The 17,844-nt window shown below is 39.0% G+C and overlaps 3 protein-coding genes across 7 annotated transcripts; 1 reads left to right on the top strand and 2 right to left on the bottom strand.

Moving 5' to 3' along the window:
• Positions 1–2,076: 2,076 nt before the first annotated feature.
• LOC121252399 lies at positions 2,077–2,565 on the bottom strand. Its single transcript, XM_041152006.1, has one exon. It carries the CDS (start codon positions 2,563–2,565, stop codon positions 2,077–2,079), a length of 489 nt encoding a protein of 162 aa, XP_041007940.1.
• Positions 2,566–9,946: 7,381 nt separating this feature from the next.
• Positions 9,947–13,510, bottom strand: LOC121253139 (protein phosphatase inhibitor 2-like). 3 transcript variants are annotated; one of them, XM_041153072.1, is made up of 6 exons: positions 13,369–13,510; positions 13,207–13,291; positions 12,444–12,497; positions 11,368–11,478; positions 10,907–11,088; positions 9,947–10,346 (listed from the first exon to the last, which is right to left on the bottom strand). In XM_041153072.1, the coding sequence occupies exons 3-6, from the start codon at positions 12,446–12,448 to the stop codon at positions 10,081–10,083; spliced, it is 564 nt and encodes a 187-aa protein (XP_041009006.1). In that variant the 5' UTR covers positions 12,449–12,497; positions 13,207–13,291; positions 13,369–13,510; the 3' UTR covers positions 9,947–10,080. The 3 variants fall into 3 exon arrangements, with proteins under 3 accessions (XP_041009006.1, XP_041009008.1, XP_041009007.1); XM_041153074.1 differs by lacking the exon at positions 12,444–12,497; XM_041153073.1 differs by lacking the exon at positions 13,207–13,291 and having other exon boundaries at positions 13,369–13,466.
• Positions 13,511–14,232: 722 nt separating this feature from the next.
• LOC121251561 (ADP-ribosylation factor-related protein 1-like) lies at positions 14,233–17,473 on the top strand. 3 transcript variants are annotated; one of them, XM_041150843.1, is made up of 7 exons: positions 14,233–14,346; positions 15,286–15,492; positions 15,647–15,787; positions 16,049–16,157; positions 16,285–16,346; positions 16,921–17,024; positions 17,150–17,473. In XM_041150843.1, the coding sequence occupies exons 2-7, from the start codon at positions 15,400–15,402 to the stop codon at positions 17,256–17,258; spliced, it is 618 nt and encodes a 205-aa protein (XP_041006777.1). In that variant the 5' UTR covers positions 14,233–14,346; positions 15,286–15,399; the 3' UTR covers positions 17,259–17,473. The 3 variants fall into 3 exon arrangements, with proteins under 3 accessions (XP_041006777.1, XP_041006778.1, XP_041006779.1); XM_041150844.1 differs by having other exon boundaries at positions 14,273–14,346; positions 15,358–15,492; XM_041150845.1 differs by lacking the exon at positions 14,233–14,346 and having other exon boundaries at positions 14,965–15,439.
• Positions 17,474–17,844: the final 371 nt, after the last annotated feature.

Below are 17,844 nucleotides of genomic sequence, written 5' to 3'. Positions count from 1 at the left end.
CACCATAAACGGAACCGTAGGGTAAACACCACTATGAGATTTTGACATCTCAGCATGTAATTAACCAAATAACATCAAAGAGATTTAAATCATAATTATGCAAACACGTGATCCCAAGCGGACAAATAACAACTTACATTACTTTCCCAAAAATATCATTTTTATTCTTTCACCCAAAATTTCATTTTTGTCCCATTCATATAATAAGAATTCACGCATGCACCACGGTCTCCCCTATGGACCGTCCGCACACCCTGGCTCTCTTCGTCACATCACGGGTAACGTCCGTGCATGAGACTTCGTAACGAGCGATGCTCAGTTCCGCGCTCAGCGCGTACATGGCCAAGCATCCTCTAACCTCGCCAGCCAAAGGTCACGGAATCAGTACGAGAGCGTTACCGTCTCGTCCGTTCCCGTCGTCGCCCTGCGACAACTCAGAGGATGTCACGTCAGTCTGTTACGCTTCCGAGTGACCAGAGAAGCTCCACCGAGATAATGCCCCATCTCGGCTTGGGGTCGTGAAACACACGCACTCATGCAACAGTATCAATATGTAACAGACTTCGTGACGTTTCCGCATAATTTTAACAAAATGATAATTTATGCTTTTTCAACAGTTTATTAAAATACACATTTAAATAATTCATTTTACAAATTCTCAATAAATGCCGAAACATAATTTCATAAGTACACGCATAGTCTCATCCGCTAATCTGGCCCAAAGCCCAATTACATTTAATAACCCAACAATTTTGACGGCCCAAGGCCCATTTATTTCACAATACCATTAAAGCCCAACACTCCAATAAATACAATTCATTTCATCAAATCAATAATGTACAATAACCAACAGTTTATAAAACCAATAAATATAACAATTTATTTATAACTTTGAGAATTTACAAATAAAGAGAAAATTACATACACACAATGAAATAAAAATCTGGAAGATCACGTGAAAGGAAATGCAGCCAACAGTGGCGACGGCGTCTCACGGCTGAAACCGTTTCTCTCAACTCACGGTTTTGAACAACACAGATGAAAAACTTAACAACAACTCCCAACCAAAATACAAGATTTGGTAGCACAAGAGTTCGGCAACCTCACACACCTCACGGATTCAAAACCCAGAAATTTTTCGAGAAATTGTTCTCGGATCACACAAAAATCCCGATTTGTTTAACACAAACAACACCAAACACACACCCATGGAGATCCCTAAACCAAGAGAAGCCGTGGCCTATTTATAGGCCAAAAGTGGCGGTTCGCATGGCGTGCGTGTCGCACGGTGGAGGAAGGAAATAACGGCAGCATGCCGTGGAGGAAAAGAGCTCCTCTTGCGGACGCGTGGCACGGCGGCACACACGGAAGCCATGCCCGACGCCACCGAGGAGCTTGCGGAAATGGTGGCGACCGTGCGATGCCACGGGTTTGATGGCAACCTTCGGGGTGCATGCCGAACGACACGAGTAGGTGGAGGTGGCTCACGGCTGGGATTTACTCCGGTAGTAGCTGCGTGGAGATCGGCAGCAGCTGCGTGGAGAAGAAATCGTAGAAGAAAGGAGAAGGAAGGAGAAGAATCGGGAAGGAGAAGGTGCGGCGCAAGAAGGGAATAAGATGGAGCTAGGGCTCCATCCCAAAACGACGCCGTTTCTGTAATGAGTGGCTGAGCACTCACGGGCCGCACGGCTGGGCTGTGTTCCGCACAGGCCTGGGCCCCCCTTGCTGGGCTGGGCCGGTTTTCGGGTCACACATACACACACACCCACGGCCCGCAGAGAAAAATACACACAAAGCCCAATAAAAATCAAGCAAAGCCTATAAGTCCAAAAATAAAGAGCAAATAAAAATAAATTCTCTAAATTAAAATAAAATACTAAAACAAATAACATATTTAATTAATACAATAAAATAACACTTAGAATAATAAGGATAAAAATCAAGTGAACTAGAGATCTCACAACCTCCCCTCCTTAAAAGAAATTTCGTCCTCGAAATTGCCAAGTTCCTAAATTGATTCCAAAACATAATACAAAACTCTTAAACAAACTTGAGAAAGAATACAAATATTCAAAACTACCCGAATAAGTAAGGGTAGAACTTTCTCATGTCTGCCTCTCTCTCCCACGAAAAATCCTGGGCTAACGGATCTCCCCAAGATACCATAACTAGAGGTATTGACTTGGATCTTAATCGTTGCTCCTTCATGTCAAGGATCTGAGTTGGAACAACTTCGTAAGTGAGATCAGACCGGAGTTGAATGCTCCCTGGATCAACGAAACGAGGCTCCTGCTGACCAAAGCTTTTCTTTAAGGATGATACGTGGAAAACATCATGAATTCCACCAAAATGCTCTGGCAGAGCAATACGATAAGCAACTGGTCCAACCTTCTCCAGAATCTGAAAAGGGCCAACATATCTCGGACTAAGTTTCCCTTTCTTACCAAAACGCTTAACAACTTTCATTGGAGAAACTTTGAGGTAAACCCAATCACCAATCTCAAATAATAAATCTCTTCTCCTCGTGTCCGAATAGCTCTTCTGACGACTCTGCGCAGCTGCCATCTTATCTCTTATAATTTGAACCTGATTCTTCATCTCCTGAACAATATTCGGTCCAAGTAGATTCCCTTCACCAACTTCATCCCAAAATAAGGGAGATCGACACTTCCTCCCATAAAGGGCTTCATAAGGGGCCATTTGAATAGTCGCTTGAAAACTGTTATTATACGCAAACTCTATAAGCGACAGATGATTTTCCCAACTTCCCTTAAAATCCAAAACACAAGCTCGCAGCATATCCTCAAGAGTCTGAATAGTGCGTTCTGATTGACCGTCGGTTTGAGGATGATAAGCACTGCTGAATTTCAACTTGGTGCCCAAGGCTGTTTGCAAACTTTTCCAGAAGTGAGACATGAATCGTGGGTCTCTATCTGACACTATACTCATGGGTATTCCATGAAGACGTACGATTTCCTTGATATAAATCCGAGTCAAGGTTCCCAAAGTATCAGTGTTAGAAATAGGTAAGAAATGGGCGCTTTTGGTCAACCGATCAACAATCACCCAAATTGAGTTCTTCCCACTAGGAGTCCTCGGCAACCCTACCACAAAATCCATTGCGATGTCGTCCCATTTCCACTCAGGAATAGGGAGTGGTTGAAGATAGCCAGCGGGCCTCTGATGCTCACTTTAACCTGCCGACAAGTTGTACATTTCGCAATAAACAAAGCAATGTCTCATTTCATTCCTTCCCACCAAAAACTTTTCTTTAAGTCTCGGTACATTTTTGTACTTCCAGGGTGAACTGAATAAGGTGCTGCATGGGCCTCAGACAAGATTCTTTCTTTAAATTCTGAATCTGTAGGAATCACCCTACGATTACAGAATAAAAGAATGTCATCTTTGCTTAGACTGAAATGCGCGGGTCCTTGTGACTTCTTGACTCTTTCTTTAATGTCTAGCAACTTAGAGTCATTTTCCTGCAGAGTCTTCAACTCCTCAAAATCAAGAATTCGGATATCAAGAATTGAAGTCAACACCTCCTCCTGCTGAGAACTAGTGGTAAGAAGTCTCCTTATACCAGAAAGAAGGGAGTCCAACCCTGATGATTTAACCTCATCAACTGAATAAGACTTTCGACTTAATGCATCAGCCACCAGGTTTGCTTTCCCTGGGTGATACTTAATTTCACACTGGTAATCACTGATTAACTCCAACCACCTCCTCTGTCTCATGTTAAGATTTTTCTGCGAGAAAAGATGTTTGAGGCTTTTATGATCAGTGTAAATTTCACAAGTCTCGCCATATAAATAGTACCGCCAAATTTTGAGAGCGAAAACCACAGCTGCTAACTCCAAGTCGTGCGTGGGATAATTCTTCTCATGATCTTTCAATTGGCGGGATGCATACGCCACAACTCTTCCCTCCTGCATAAGCACACATCCCAAACCAAATTTGGAAGCATCACTAAAAACTACAAATGGCTTATGAGGTTCCGGAAGTGCCAAAACAGGTGCTGTAGTTAACCTCTTCTTCAGCTCCTGAAAACTTATCTCGCATTTGTCTGACCAAACAAACTCAACATTTTTCCTGGTAAGAGTAGTGAGTGGTCCAGATAATCGAGCAAAGCCTTCCACAAACCTGCGATAGTAACCAGCAAGTCCTAAAAAACTTCGAATTTCGTGCACCGTTGAAGGACGTGGCCATGCCAAAACAGCTTCGACCTTACTTGGATCAACTGCTACTCCATCCCGGGACATAACATGACCAAGAAATTTAATCTCCTTCAACCAAAATTCACACTTGTTCAGATTTGCAAAGAGTTGATGATCTCTTAACTTACCCAACACCAATCGAAGATGGCCGGCGTGCTCTTTTGGTTCTCTAGAATAAACCAAAATATCATCAATAAAGACTATCACAAAGGAATCTATATAGGGTCGGAATACTCTATTCATCATATCCATAAATGCTGCAGGGGCATTTGCTAATCCGAACGGCATCACTTTAAACTCATAATGCCCATACCTAGACCTAAAAGCAGTCTTAGGTATATCCTGTTCCTTTATCCTCAATTGATAGTATCCCGATTTTAAGTCAATTTTTGAAAAAGTAGTAGCACCTTGAAGTTGATCGAATAAATCATTAATCCGAGGTAGGGGGTACTTATTCTTAATGGTTACCTTATTGAGTTCTCGGTAATCTATACACATTCTGAGGGTACCATCCTTCTTTTTAACAAACAACACTGGTGCTCCCCAAGGTGAAAAACTAGGCTGAATAAACCCCTTATCTACCAATTCCTGTAATTGACTTTTCAGTTCTTTCAACTCTGCTGGCGCCATTCGGTACGGGGTCTTATGAACAGGTGCCGCACCGGATTCTAGATCAATGGCGAACTCCAAATCACGAACAGGTGGCAAGCCAGGCAACTCATCCACAAATATATCAGAGAATTCCAACACAATCGGAATATCTGCTACAGATTTCCTCTCCGAAAGTGCAGATACCACTTGAACCAAATAGGCATCCGCCCCATTAGCTAAGTCCCTGCTTGCTTGAACAGCAGATATAACTGCAGGTTTCACCTTTACCTTACTTCCTGCAAACTCTAAATACTTACCCCCAGGTAGTTGGAAACTAACAATTCTGCTTCGACAATTAATGCTGGCAAAATACTGATATAACCAATCCATTCCTAGAATAATGTCAAACTCAAGTAATTTAAACCTTATCAAATCTGCTTTAAGAGTCATTCCATTTAAAACCAGAGGACAACCTAAGGTAACCTTCGAACACCACACAGTTTCCCCATTTGGTAACTTCACTAACAAAGACCGAGATAAAGGTTTAAAAACCAGGTTGCACATCCGAGCAAAGGTGACAGAAATGAATGACTGAGATGCTCCCGAGTCGAATAAAGTGCAAGCATAAAAATCATATAGTCGAACTCTACCTAAAAGATTTAAAACTACCAATTAAGTCTAACCAACATAATACCCAAATAAAGTATCTCGAATGATTGAATAGAATTTATACCTGTGATAACTCCAGCATTTTGGGTTTCCTGAGCTTCATCGTCCACCTCACCAGGTGTCACAGCGTAGACCCTAGCTTGAGCAGGTGGTCTTGGGGTAGTCCTCCCACCACGATATCCGCCTCGATTCGCCTGCATCATGGTAGGACAGCTGCGAGCAAGATGTCCTGTTTGCCCGCATCTGAAACACTGAATCCCAGACATGTGGCACTCGCCGACATGCGACCTATTGCATTTGCCACATACTGGCGCTCGACCTCCCATTCGTACTCCGGTGGCCATCTGCGGTCGGGCCCCAGTCCTGGAAATAAACTTAGGTGCAGACCCCGAACTACTTCCTTCCCCAAAAGCTCTTCTTTTATGCCCCATTGGTGTAGCAACAGGATCAATAAACTCCCGCTCTGCAATCGAAGCAACCTCAACTAATTGCTGAAAAGTCGGAATTTGCAAGCAAGCAACCTGTCTACGGATCTCCCGTCGTAGACCCTCCTGAAATCGCTCGATCCGCATCTCTTCCGTAGCAATCAAATGTGTAGCAAACTTCCCAAGTTCTATAAACTTCCGGGCATACTGCTCAACCGTCATCATCCCTTGTACTAAATTGTTAAACTCTCGTGCCTTTTGTTTCCTCATAGTATTCGGGAAGAAACGATCATTAAATTCCTTTTTAAACCGAGGCCAAGATACTGCCGCAATAGATCCTAACTCCATTTCCAGAAGCTCCTGCTTGGTTTCCCACCAAGCAGTCGCGTCACCTTGCAACAGGTAACTTGCGTATAACACCTTCTGAGTTTCGGTACAACCACAGATTTCAAATGTCTTTTCGAGATCACTAATCCACCTTCCAGCACGAAGTGGATCCTCTTGTCCAGAAAAAGTAGGGGTCCTATGAGCTAAAAAGCGTTCGTACGGACAACCGTTCTGTTGCTCCCTTTGCGGCGGAAAATTCTGCTGAAGAAATTATGTCATACGGGTTAAAGCTCTAGCCATGGCGAGATTCCCATCCGAGCGAGACAAGTCATTCTCAGGTTCCGGATGCGGTATTCCTGATCGGTCCATCTTACTGAAAAAACGTACCTATTTAAAACTTGATAAAATTATAATAAAAATTCTGGTACTATACCTAGGTATTTATACGGTTTTACCCAGAGCCAGACCGCTCTGATACCACCTGTGGCGCCCTCGACCCCCACGTGTTATTTTTATGGAGTTCGTGACACCGGGATGATGACCACACGGATCACGCACCCCAATAACTCTGATGCTCAAAGTGTACAACATACATAAAATGTACAGTAATTTTCGCAGCGGAAATGAAAGGTCTTTCTTTATAAAGTACCAGAATTGTTCATAAAACAGCAAAATAACTTTACAAATATTTTACAGTCTTCCGTCAGATAATTTAAAGAAAGCAAATAACATAAAGGAAACAAGTCCCAAAAACGCTGAACAACAAAACAGCGACTTAAGCTTCAGGCAGAGTTGGTCCTTCAGGTTCATACACGGGCTCTGCGTCAAAATCTACGACACCATAAACGGAACCGTAGGGTAAACACCACTATGAGATTTTGACATCTCAGCATGTAATTAACCAAATAACATCAAAGAGATTTAAATCATAATTATGCAAACACGTGATCCCAAGCGGACAAATAACAACTTACATTACTTTCCCAAAAATATCATTTTTATTCTTTCACCCAAAATTCCATTTTTGTCCCATTCATATAATAAGAATTCACGCATGCACCACGGTCTCCCCTATGGACCGTCCGCACACCCTGGCTCTCTTCGTCACATCACGGGTAACGTCCGTGCATGAGACTTCGTAACGAGCGATGCTCAGTTCCGCGCTCAGCGCGTACATGGCCAAGCATCCTCTAACCTCGCCAGCCAAAGGTCATGGAATCGGTACGAGAGCGTTACCGTCTCGTCCGTTCCCGTCGTCGCCCTGCGACAACTCAGAGGATGTCACGTCAGTCTGTTACGCTTCCGAGTGACCAGAGAAGCTCCACCGAGATAATGCCCCATCTCGGCTTGGGGTCGTGAAACACACGCACTCACGCAACAGTATCAATATGCAACAGACTTCGTGACGTTTCCGCATAATTTTAACAAAATGATAATTTATGCTTTTTCAACAGTTTATTAAAATACACATTTAAATAATTCATTTTACAAATTCTCAATAAATGCCGAAACATAATTTCATAAGTACATGCATAGTCTCATCCGCTAATCTGGCCCAAAGCCCAATTACATTTAATAACCCAACAATTTGATGGCCCAAGGCCCATTTATTTCACAATACCATTAAAGCCCAACACTCCAATAAATACAATTCATTTCATCAAATCAATAATGTACAATAACCAACAGTTTATAAAACCAATAAATATAACAATTTATTTATAACTTTGAGAATTTACAAACAAAGAGAAAATTACATACACACGATGAAATAAAAATCTGGAAGATCACGTGAAAGGAAATGCAGCCAACAGTGGCGACGGCGTCTCACGGCTGAAACCGTTTCTCTCAACTCACGGTTTTGAACAACACAGATGAAAAACTTAACAACAACTCCCAACCAAAATACAAGATTTGGTAGCACAAGAGTTCGGCAACCTCACACACCTCACGGATTCAAAACCCAGAAATTTTCCGAGAAATTGTTCTCGGATCACACAAAAATCCCGATTTGTTTAACACAAACAACACCAAACACACACCCATGGAGATCCCTAAACCAAGAGAAGCCGTGGCCTATTTATAGGCCAAAAGTGGCGGTTCGCATGGCGTGCGTGTCGCACGGTGGAGGAAGGAAATAACGGCAGCATGCCGTGGAGGAAAAGAGCTCCTCTTGCGGACGCGTGGCACGGCGGCACACACGGAAGCCATGCCCGACGCCACCGAGGAGCTTGCGGAAATGGTGGCGACCGTGCGATGCCACGGGTTTGATGGCAACCTTCGGGGTGCATGCCGAACGACACGAGTAGGTGGAGGTGGCTCACGGCTGGGATTTACTCCGGTAGTAGCTGCGTGGAGATCGGCAGCAGCTGCGTGGAGAAGAAATCGTAGAAGAAAGGAGAAGGAAGGAGAAGAATCGGGAAGGAGAAGGTGCGGCGCAAGAAGGGAATAAGATGGAGCTAGGGCTCCATCCCAAAACGACGCCGTTTTTGTAATGAGTGGCTGAGCACTCACGGGCCGCACGGCTGGGCCGTGTTCCGCACAGGCCTGGGCCCCCCTTGCTGGGCTGGGCCGGTTTTCGGGTCACACATACACACACACCCACGGCCCGCAGAGAAAAATACACACAAAGCCCAATAAAAATCAAGCAAAGCCTATAAGTCCAAAAATAAAGTGCAAATAAAAATAAATTCTCTAAATTAAAATAAAATACTAAAACAAATAACATATTTAATTAATACAATAAAATAACACTTAGAATAATAAGGATAAAAATCAAGTGAACTAGAGATCTCACAGTGAGATGAGATAAGATAAAAATTGAATAAAATATTATTTTTTAATATTATTATTACTTTAAGATTTAAAAAAATTGAATTATTTATTATATTTTATATGAAAATTTTAAAAAATTATAATAATAAGATAAGATGAGATGTAATGCTTTTATATTCAAACCAGACTTCAATGAAAATGCCATAAGGAAGAATAACATGCACGATGGTACACAGGCCATGTGGGTTGTAGCGTGGGCTAACTTTGTCTGCTTTTGCCAAAAGGAGGAAGACGGTATTGGTGTGCAAGGTGGATGATAGCAATTGCCCATTGAACGAGTGGGCGTGGGCACGACATTTGGAGAAGATGGATGACACACAAGTCAAAACTCGACTCAACTCAGAGAATAATGAACATATAAAATAGGCTCGATTCGTTTTAAAACATGTAACATACATGTACGAATTACAGCCTAATACATGAATCAGATTATGATATGAAGATCCTCGGTAACATAGATTTCTGGTTTTTGGAACTATATATCGACACTCATTAAATGGCCTTGGTAGGCTAACCAAGGTAAAGATCCAAGATTGGATCCCATTCCGTAATTAAAAAAGTGATTAACCAATAAGGCAACGAAAAACATAACAAAAATGACCCTCAGACAGGCCATATATCTGTTCAACAAAAACCATACTGCTGCGCGAGGCTTTGATACACTACTGCAAACACTATTGCCAACGCTAATCCGCTCAAACACCCACACACTAAAAAAAAAAAAAAAAAATGTGGCAGGGCTTAGATCAGAAAGAAGCTGCTCTTAGCTCATACCTAATTGAGACCACATAGTTGGGTAGTTACTACTAGAATAGGACAAATTGCTTTGTCAAGTGAATAGGCTAAGATGCTTCAAGGAACAGTCACATTAACATGTCATAATGTAAAAAATAAATTATTCACATAAGCATTGACAAAGAAAACTAGCCATACAAGTTTTTTCTTACCAGATGACCACAAAACTGTTAACAATATGCAATGACATTTTCAGTTTTTTAAGCCATGACTGTCTTGATCTAAGCTCCATTAGCCAGAGGCGCAGAAGATTTTTTGGGCAAAGTTGCAGTACCTTCTTCGTTGATGTCTATTTCCTTCACACCAGTAGTTAACGATGAAGATGCATCACATTTCCCAACCCTTTCCATATCATCGTCGCCCTCCTCATCAACTTCATCCTCAATAAATGAACCATTGTGCCGAAGTTCTTTTACTTTCCGAAATTCATCATAGTGAGCTCTTCTGTGCTCCCTAAAACTCATACCATTCCTATCGGTCTCAGAATCTGAGTTTTTTCCACAAAAAGAGACAACAGAGGATATATATCATAAAGGGGAGAGGTAGATGCAAAACCAAGTATTCAATTTCAAACTAAAAAAAGCGTTACAAGAGGGACCACCAGGAAAGAAGGGAAATATTTTGATGATTTTATGTCCTTTAGAACTAGCCAACTGCTATCATTGAACAAGATTAGAACTAAAGTACTCAAAAGTTTTTGACCAAATTGTTAACAGAAGAATATTACATAAGAATATGTTCAAAACTGATAGATGCATCCTCCTAAATCTCAGCAATAATCTTAGATGTCTTTTAAGAACAATCAACATGCTGTGAATATTATAACATATGCAACTCCAACTAAATCCATCTATTAGGTCATGTTTCAATAAATAGGCATGGGATATGGTTCCTAGCTGCTCTCTTTTGAATACCTTGAACATTGTGATCAATTAAGATGATTAAGCACAAAATAGATCCAACACTTAATTAAAAAATATGGAAATGAAGATTATTAGAGTGGATGAATAAAAAGGTGAAAACTGAAGAGAAGCACATCATGAAAACCTTCATCATCCTGCTCCATAGCATCTCCCTCATCCTCAGACAATGTCCAGCCACCCGACTTCTGGCCATCGCTTGTACTTGAAGATGAAGCCACATCACTCAAAGCAGTTCGTATTGCTTCGGCATGCATTGCATCGCCAACACATTCGTCAAATCTACTCCGTATAGGAGACAAAGATCCTACATCGTTCAACGTAATCCAAATAGCACTGATTTAGAAAAATGGAAAAACCTTTCTTAAGGCAGGGATAAGCTCTCAGATACTAGAATAAATCAACTTGATTTGGTCCTTCAAGCATTTGAAATCCTTTATATATTGGTGCTTGGAGCAAGAATGGCACCACTCATTGCCTTTAGTATATACACATCAATATACATAGACAATTGGCTTGACAGGGAATCTGCGGAAGGGATTCCATTTTTTTAGGGGGATTCCAAAATGTAACTTGGACTCACCATCATCATCATCAATCATGGGGTGATATGGTGTCTTGGGTTCAGTGATTTTCTGTCTCACAGGCTTATTTGCTTCAATATCCTCCAAATTAGCCTCATCCCATCTCACACGGCCCCTGATATCCAAATGGGAAGAAATGCTAAGATATTAGTATATATATATTTTTTTGATAAGTAAAAATATTATATATATAATAGAGTAAGATATTAGTATATATTGAAATTAAAATTCATAATATAGAGCAGTTAAAACTCAATAACAAAGAATTCATAATACTATACAGAAATAGAAGGGCACAAACCGAATATCCTACAAGAAAACGTGGAAAGTAAAACTGGAAAGTACAAACCCCAAAAAAGATCTTGCACCCACAGTACCAATTAGTACTATGGGCCATAGGCTATGGCTGCTGAATCCAGATAACTATGGTAGTGCACTTTGGGATGTTAAGCTGATTTTTGAAATAGAAAATGCAAAATTTTCTTCTAATAAATTACACAAAAATTGCAATAACATTTGTTCATGCTTTGCTTCTACAACTTCCAGACACAGTCTATCGTTGTAAGGAAATAACTCTTCCACTTTGATCTCTTTATATTTTAAGACAAACCCAAATACACAATCTCACCCGCCAAAACCATGTATCAGGTAATCCAAGAAAACTCTTAGTGCAGAATCAAAGCCCAGATGTCTGAGTCTGCAGCTCATACCAAGCCTGCCTTTTGGCCGCATCCTAACAAGTTATAATTTATCTATCTCTTTTCATGAAAATTTGTTTAATGAATTTCCAGAGTTTTCATAAATTTAGTTTTTTTAAAGATTTTTCCTCTAAAATAATGAGTATCTGTAGCATCTATAGAATTCATATTGTAACATCCACTTCATCCCTATCGTCATCTAAAATAATCCTAGTCACTGAACACCCTCACTTCTGAAGATCTGATGATAATCAACTTATTGATTGATTATTATCTCCAAAATTCTATATCTAAAGGTGACACAAAATCCTTTCTTTCCATGTTTCAAGAAACAAAATCATTAACAACTTTTGATAAAATCTAAAGAGAATGTGTAAATTACTTCATTTTGCTGATGACCTCAGATGGCAAATAGCAGCACAATCACCTAATTCACCTGAAAAAAGAAAAAAATTCAAAACCTCTAGTCAAATTCTCAATACTAAACACCAGTGGTATTGATTATAACAGGGTATCTACAGAAATATGAGAAAGGAGAGAAAACTTAAGCATTAATAAGTGGAAGTGACACGAAAGAGATATTATCAAACCATTTACAAAAAGGGGAAATCACAAGCAGAAACGCAGTAAGAAGCAATGAATATAAGAAATCTCATGATATTCACCTTCCGAGTAGCCCATCAACATAAAATCTTCAAGTAAGGAATAGGATCACATAGAAGCAAAAATGAATATTCTCACTTAAATCTATCTTACGGAAAATGATTGTTATCATAAATCTTTTTATTGTATCTGAATCCAACACACCATTTCCTTGAAGTACTCGGTCAACATTCAAAGGCAAAGAGGATTCTAAAAAAAAAAAAAAAAGAAGCAGATACAAATACGAGGGCATCTAAGATTGCAAAAAATTGAAAAAAATCCTTCTACGAAACCTAAGTATGAATTTTACAAAACTCAAACACAATTAATTGAACCGCGAAATCCAACAAAGACCAAATTCATAGGCTAAAACCCAGTAACCTATCAATTAAAAAGAACAGAAAAAATCGGTGGAGCCACAGATCAACTATGTATTAAAGCATCAAACACAACGTTGAAAAGATTGAAAACATAAATCTCTACATCCAAGAAGAGATGGATACCTTACACTCCGTTTTGAGCGCTGGAGAAAACACGGGGTCAACTCAATGTTATATTATGGAAGGAATCCATATTTTCTTACGGGCTCTGGAGAATCAAACAGATAATAGAATATATAAATTTGAGGAGTGAAAAGCGTTAAAATCAAGATTAATGAGTTAAACCTGTGAGAGAGTGAAATTTTGCGAGCGAGTTTGTGCGAACTTTGAAGAGCGAAAAAGAGAAAGGGAGAGGGCGTTCGTTCTTATTACATTTCAAGTGTTTTTTCGCTTTCCGTGATTACCCTTCGTCTGAGTATGACCGTATATCATGCATGGAAATAAATTAATATTGGAAGTGAGAGATAAGTGAAAGAAAGTTTATAAAAATAAATTTATATATTAAGGTCTATTTCATGCATTTATTTCTCCCATTTTAAGTCTAGATTGGAATAAAAACTTTTAAAAATTTGATATTGTTATGTATATCTAAAATGGTTAATGTAGAGATATATATATTATTGAAGAGAACTATTTTAATCACAAATAAATTTTATAAAAACAAACTCACAAATTAACTTAATTTGATATTTATTATCAGATTATAAAATTATTTTTATCGTAAAATAGATATAATGTATTATATGAAGTTACATTAAATTTTAAGTTTAATTTTATAAAATCTCTTTATAGTCGTAGCACATTTTGTTATTAAAACATGCTACAAAACACAAATGCATAAGAGATCTTTTTTATCATATAATTTTGATATTTGTGTTTTTAAAAATAATAATTTAAGAGATTAGGTAGGAGATTTTATTGTTTCAATTACCGATAAAAAAAAATAAGATGTTATTGTTTCAACTTAAATTGAGAGAAAAATTTATTGGATCGAAATTTTGTTATAAGAAATAAATATAAACATCCAACGAGACATGGCCAATCAGATCTAACCACATCAGCCATCCGACATTAGAGGGCGAGTTTCTATCAATGGCCCACCAACATGAAGTGAAAACCTCAGCAAGGGTAAAGTCGGTATCAGGGTAAAAAATCAGAGGAATGGGGACAAATCTAAAAGAGTATAATTTGTGAGACTCGGGAGCTCATTTTGCAGGCAGCGAAATCAGAAAGAATCACAGCTGCTCTTCGACGCCGCTACAGGTTTCGACCTCGATCTTGAGTTCGACTATTCTGTCTTGTTTTGTCTTTTCCAACCTTAATATCATTTATGAATCCAACTTTCATTTATCTTAATAGATGAAACCCATGCATGATGATTCTTTCTTGATCTGGGTCTTTTTTGGTTACGGCTTTTATTTTCAGCAGGGAAAAATGACTAGGTATTTGTCGATTGTCAAAATTTATCTCTGTATAAGATTACGGTGGAAGTTAGTTTCACGATGTCGAGGAACAATAAGACATTTTCGATAATAATAAACCCCTAGGGGTTGACTAAGTGATAAAAGCCTTTCTTTGTGGAATGTTCCTTCTAAGGTCCAATCTTCGAATCTCATTAGGTGCAAACAATCTCTAGGGACTATAGAACAAGGGATTTTTCCCTTGAATTACTTGTGGTGCATTCGCGGAAAACTCATTGCCGAGGGCTTGTGCATCCTGGGATTGGTCGGGATGCTGTTCCCAGACCACCTGGTGCCAATAAAAAAAAATTAATCACAATTTTTACTATCTTGATTTGCTCAAATTCTTATTTTTCAGATTGTGCTTGTATATTTATCTTCTGAACTTTGGGGTTGCTTCGGCGTTTGTGCCTTTGTAGTTTGTTATAAATCCTTTTGATAGAAAAGTGTGGGGAGCAAAGAATTGTTGATTGGAATGAACTCAATCGATTGTAACCTTCTTAGATGTACTCTGAAAAGGCAAAGTGAAAATGATTTGGCTGAAACTTGATAACTTGAGCAAGAAAATGAACAATAACTACAGTTTTGCCAAAATTTCACACAATGGGACCCTAGGTAATGCAGACGGCCTAACCAGTAAATCAATAGAAGTAATGCAATGAGAGATTGGGCCCTTAAAACTTGAATCTTCAATTCTGTTATATTTGCCACGTAATATTTACCATATCTATTCCTTCTCCAGGGAGCATTAAATTGAAAGTGAAGCCCGGATCAAATAAGCTGTTATGACTTCCTTTTCTTTCTGCCCTTGAAGGTTAGAAGGAACAGGCGATAAGGAAGAGTACACAAGTCAGAGATGTTCTCATTGTTTTATGGACTTTGGAAGTATATGTTTAGTAAGATTGAGTTTCATATCCTCATTCTTGGAATTGACAAGGCTGGGAAAACAGTAATGCGTCATCTTCTTATTTTCTGTTTAGACTTTAGAATACTCAACTCTTTTGGATGGTTTTGAAATAATAGTCCTCAACTTGACCTTTATCTATGTTGAAATTATCTGCTGGATTTCACTCATAATCCCTGTATAATATATTCAATTGTAGGCTTTGTTGGAAAAGTTGAAGTCAGTGTACTCAAACTTGGAAGGTCTCCCCCCTGATCGAATTGTTCCTACTGTAGGACTCAATATAGGTCGTATTGAAGCGTCAAATACAAAACTTGTGTTCTGGGACCTTGGAGGCCAGGTATGTCAAATTCACACATAAAGAGTATATTTTCAACTTTTTTTGCACACAGAGGCATGCCCACACATATTTCCTGAAAAATAACATTTTGTTTGAAGCAATGTAAGACTTTTGCAAACGGTGAGATTATTTATACTAGTGCAATTGTTTTTTTTTTTTTTTTTTTTTTTTTTGGGTTTGGGAGTTCTTTCCTCTTTTTGTGTGTTGGGGGTGGGGGTGTTGTTTATGGATTAGTCCCTGATGCGATTTTGATCCTATCAGCCTGGTCTACGTTCTATTTGGGAGAAATATTATGAAGAAGCACATGCCGTGATATATGTAATTGATGCTGCTTGTCCGGCACACTTTGAAGATTCAAAATCTGCACTGGGTAAGTGATACTCCTTTTGACTTGTCAATGCATATTGCTGACTGAATCGACCACAATTTTAATAGTAGTGAAGATTTGTTGGAGTTACCACTTCAATCATGCACTAATACCTTTAATTTAATACCAGAAAAGACTCTTCGACATGAAGACTTGCAAGGAGCCCCTCTTTTGATATTAGCAAACAAGCAGGTGAGATCAGCTGTTGCTCAAAATAGACTCCAGATCTTGTTCTCAAATTCGCAACAATGCGATGGAAATTTTTAGCATATTGCACTTGCATTTTCTTGAAGTTAATGAAGAATGCTGGCTATGTTGGAAATTGGAAAACTTTGTGTATGATTTATTCTTCAGGTGAATATCTAATTCACAGTGTCTCTGTCTTCCTCTCTCTGAGTTGGGATTCTTTACTATGACATAGTAAAACCTTTATTGTCTGAATCATTTTGATGTTCCTCTTCTCCTGTACTTCAGCATCATTGATCTTTTGATGTAGTTTCTTTTTGTCTCTTAAGAACTTTGGCCTCCAATGAAACTATTGTATCCATTCTATTTTGCTTTATATGGTGAACTAGGAAATACTTGATGAGGGCATGATATCTTGAGAATGAAAACGTGCTCTACATTGCCTTTTCTTTCTTTGTAAGAACTGAATGGAGAGTCATGGGTTTCTCTTCTTTTGTCTTCTTAGTGTTTTTAAATGACTGGCTCAGTAAATAATAGTAATATTCACTTAGTAGTTAGTTACATAACATTTTGATGGCAGGATCTTGCTGAAGCTGTATCAGCCGAAGAACTTGCCCGATACCTTGATCTTAAAAAATTGGATGAAAGGGTTTACATGTTTGAAGGTGTTTCAGCATATGATGGGTAAGTAGATGTATCAAACTGGTTGCTGTGTGATTCCAGTTTTTTATATTCTTTACCAGCATAGTTCTCAGATTCATCAAATGTTAAAAGTGCACAACCACCAACTTTCTGAAATTTGATTGCAGGATGGGGATTAAAGAAAGTGTAGAATGGCTAGTGGATGCAATGGAGAGAAGCAAGAGAACTGAAACGTTAAGAGCTCGTGCAGGTGTAACCGGCTCTGCTACTGCATAGAAGACGGTATATCACATTGAAGTTGTGTTTTTTTTTTTTTTTGGCCCCACTTTAATTTCTGTAGATAAATCAGGGCTTAGTATTGGATTCTAAATGATTACAAATTAGTTTTCTTTTTCTTTTTCTTTTAAATACATATATTTGGCCTAGTAGTGCTTATTGTAATTTCACCAACAGAATTGCAAATAATACTTATTATTACTAGTTTTATCTTCTGATTTGTATTACAGTAAAGAGAAATTCGGATGGGCAATGGGTACCTTAACTTCCTATTCTTTTTTATTTATTTATTGATGACTGCTGAGAACTCATCTTCCCTATCTTTACGCTAGGAAAGAATTGATGACTGGTTCGTTCATCACTGTTTTCTCATCAACCAAGCAGGTTAACATCATGCACATTATACCTTCTGGCCTCCCCAAATTAGTCACGTCAGCGACTTTTGGTCTTAAAACCCTTATTTCACTTCTCCAACCAATTCTTGTACTCGACTGTCAATTTGAATTATCATCTTCGGTTTGATTAAAGGGATTAAACCCATTAATCCTCCGTTAATTCCATGCTGGATTTGTATTGGGTTCGTTGG

This window comes from Juglans microcarpa x Juglans regia, chromosome 2S, assembly GCF_004785595.1.
Source record: "Juglans microcarpa x Juglans regia isolate MS1-56 chromosome 2S, Jm3101_v1.0, whole genome shotgun sequence".
NCBI classification, from domain to species: Eukaryota; Viridiplantae; Streptophyta; class Magnoliopsida; order Fagales; family Juglandaceae; genus Juglans; species Juglans microcarpa x Juglans regia.
The sequence above is the reverse complement of the archived record's forward strand: the minus strand, read 5'-3'. Positions and strand labels throughout refer to the sequence as shown.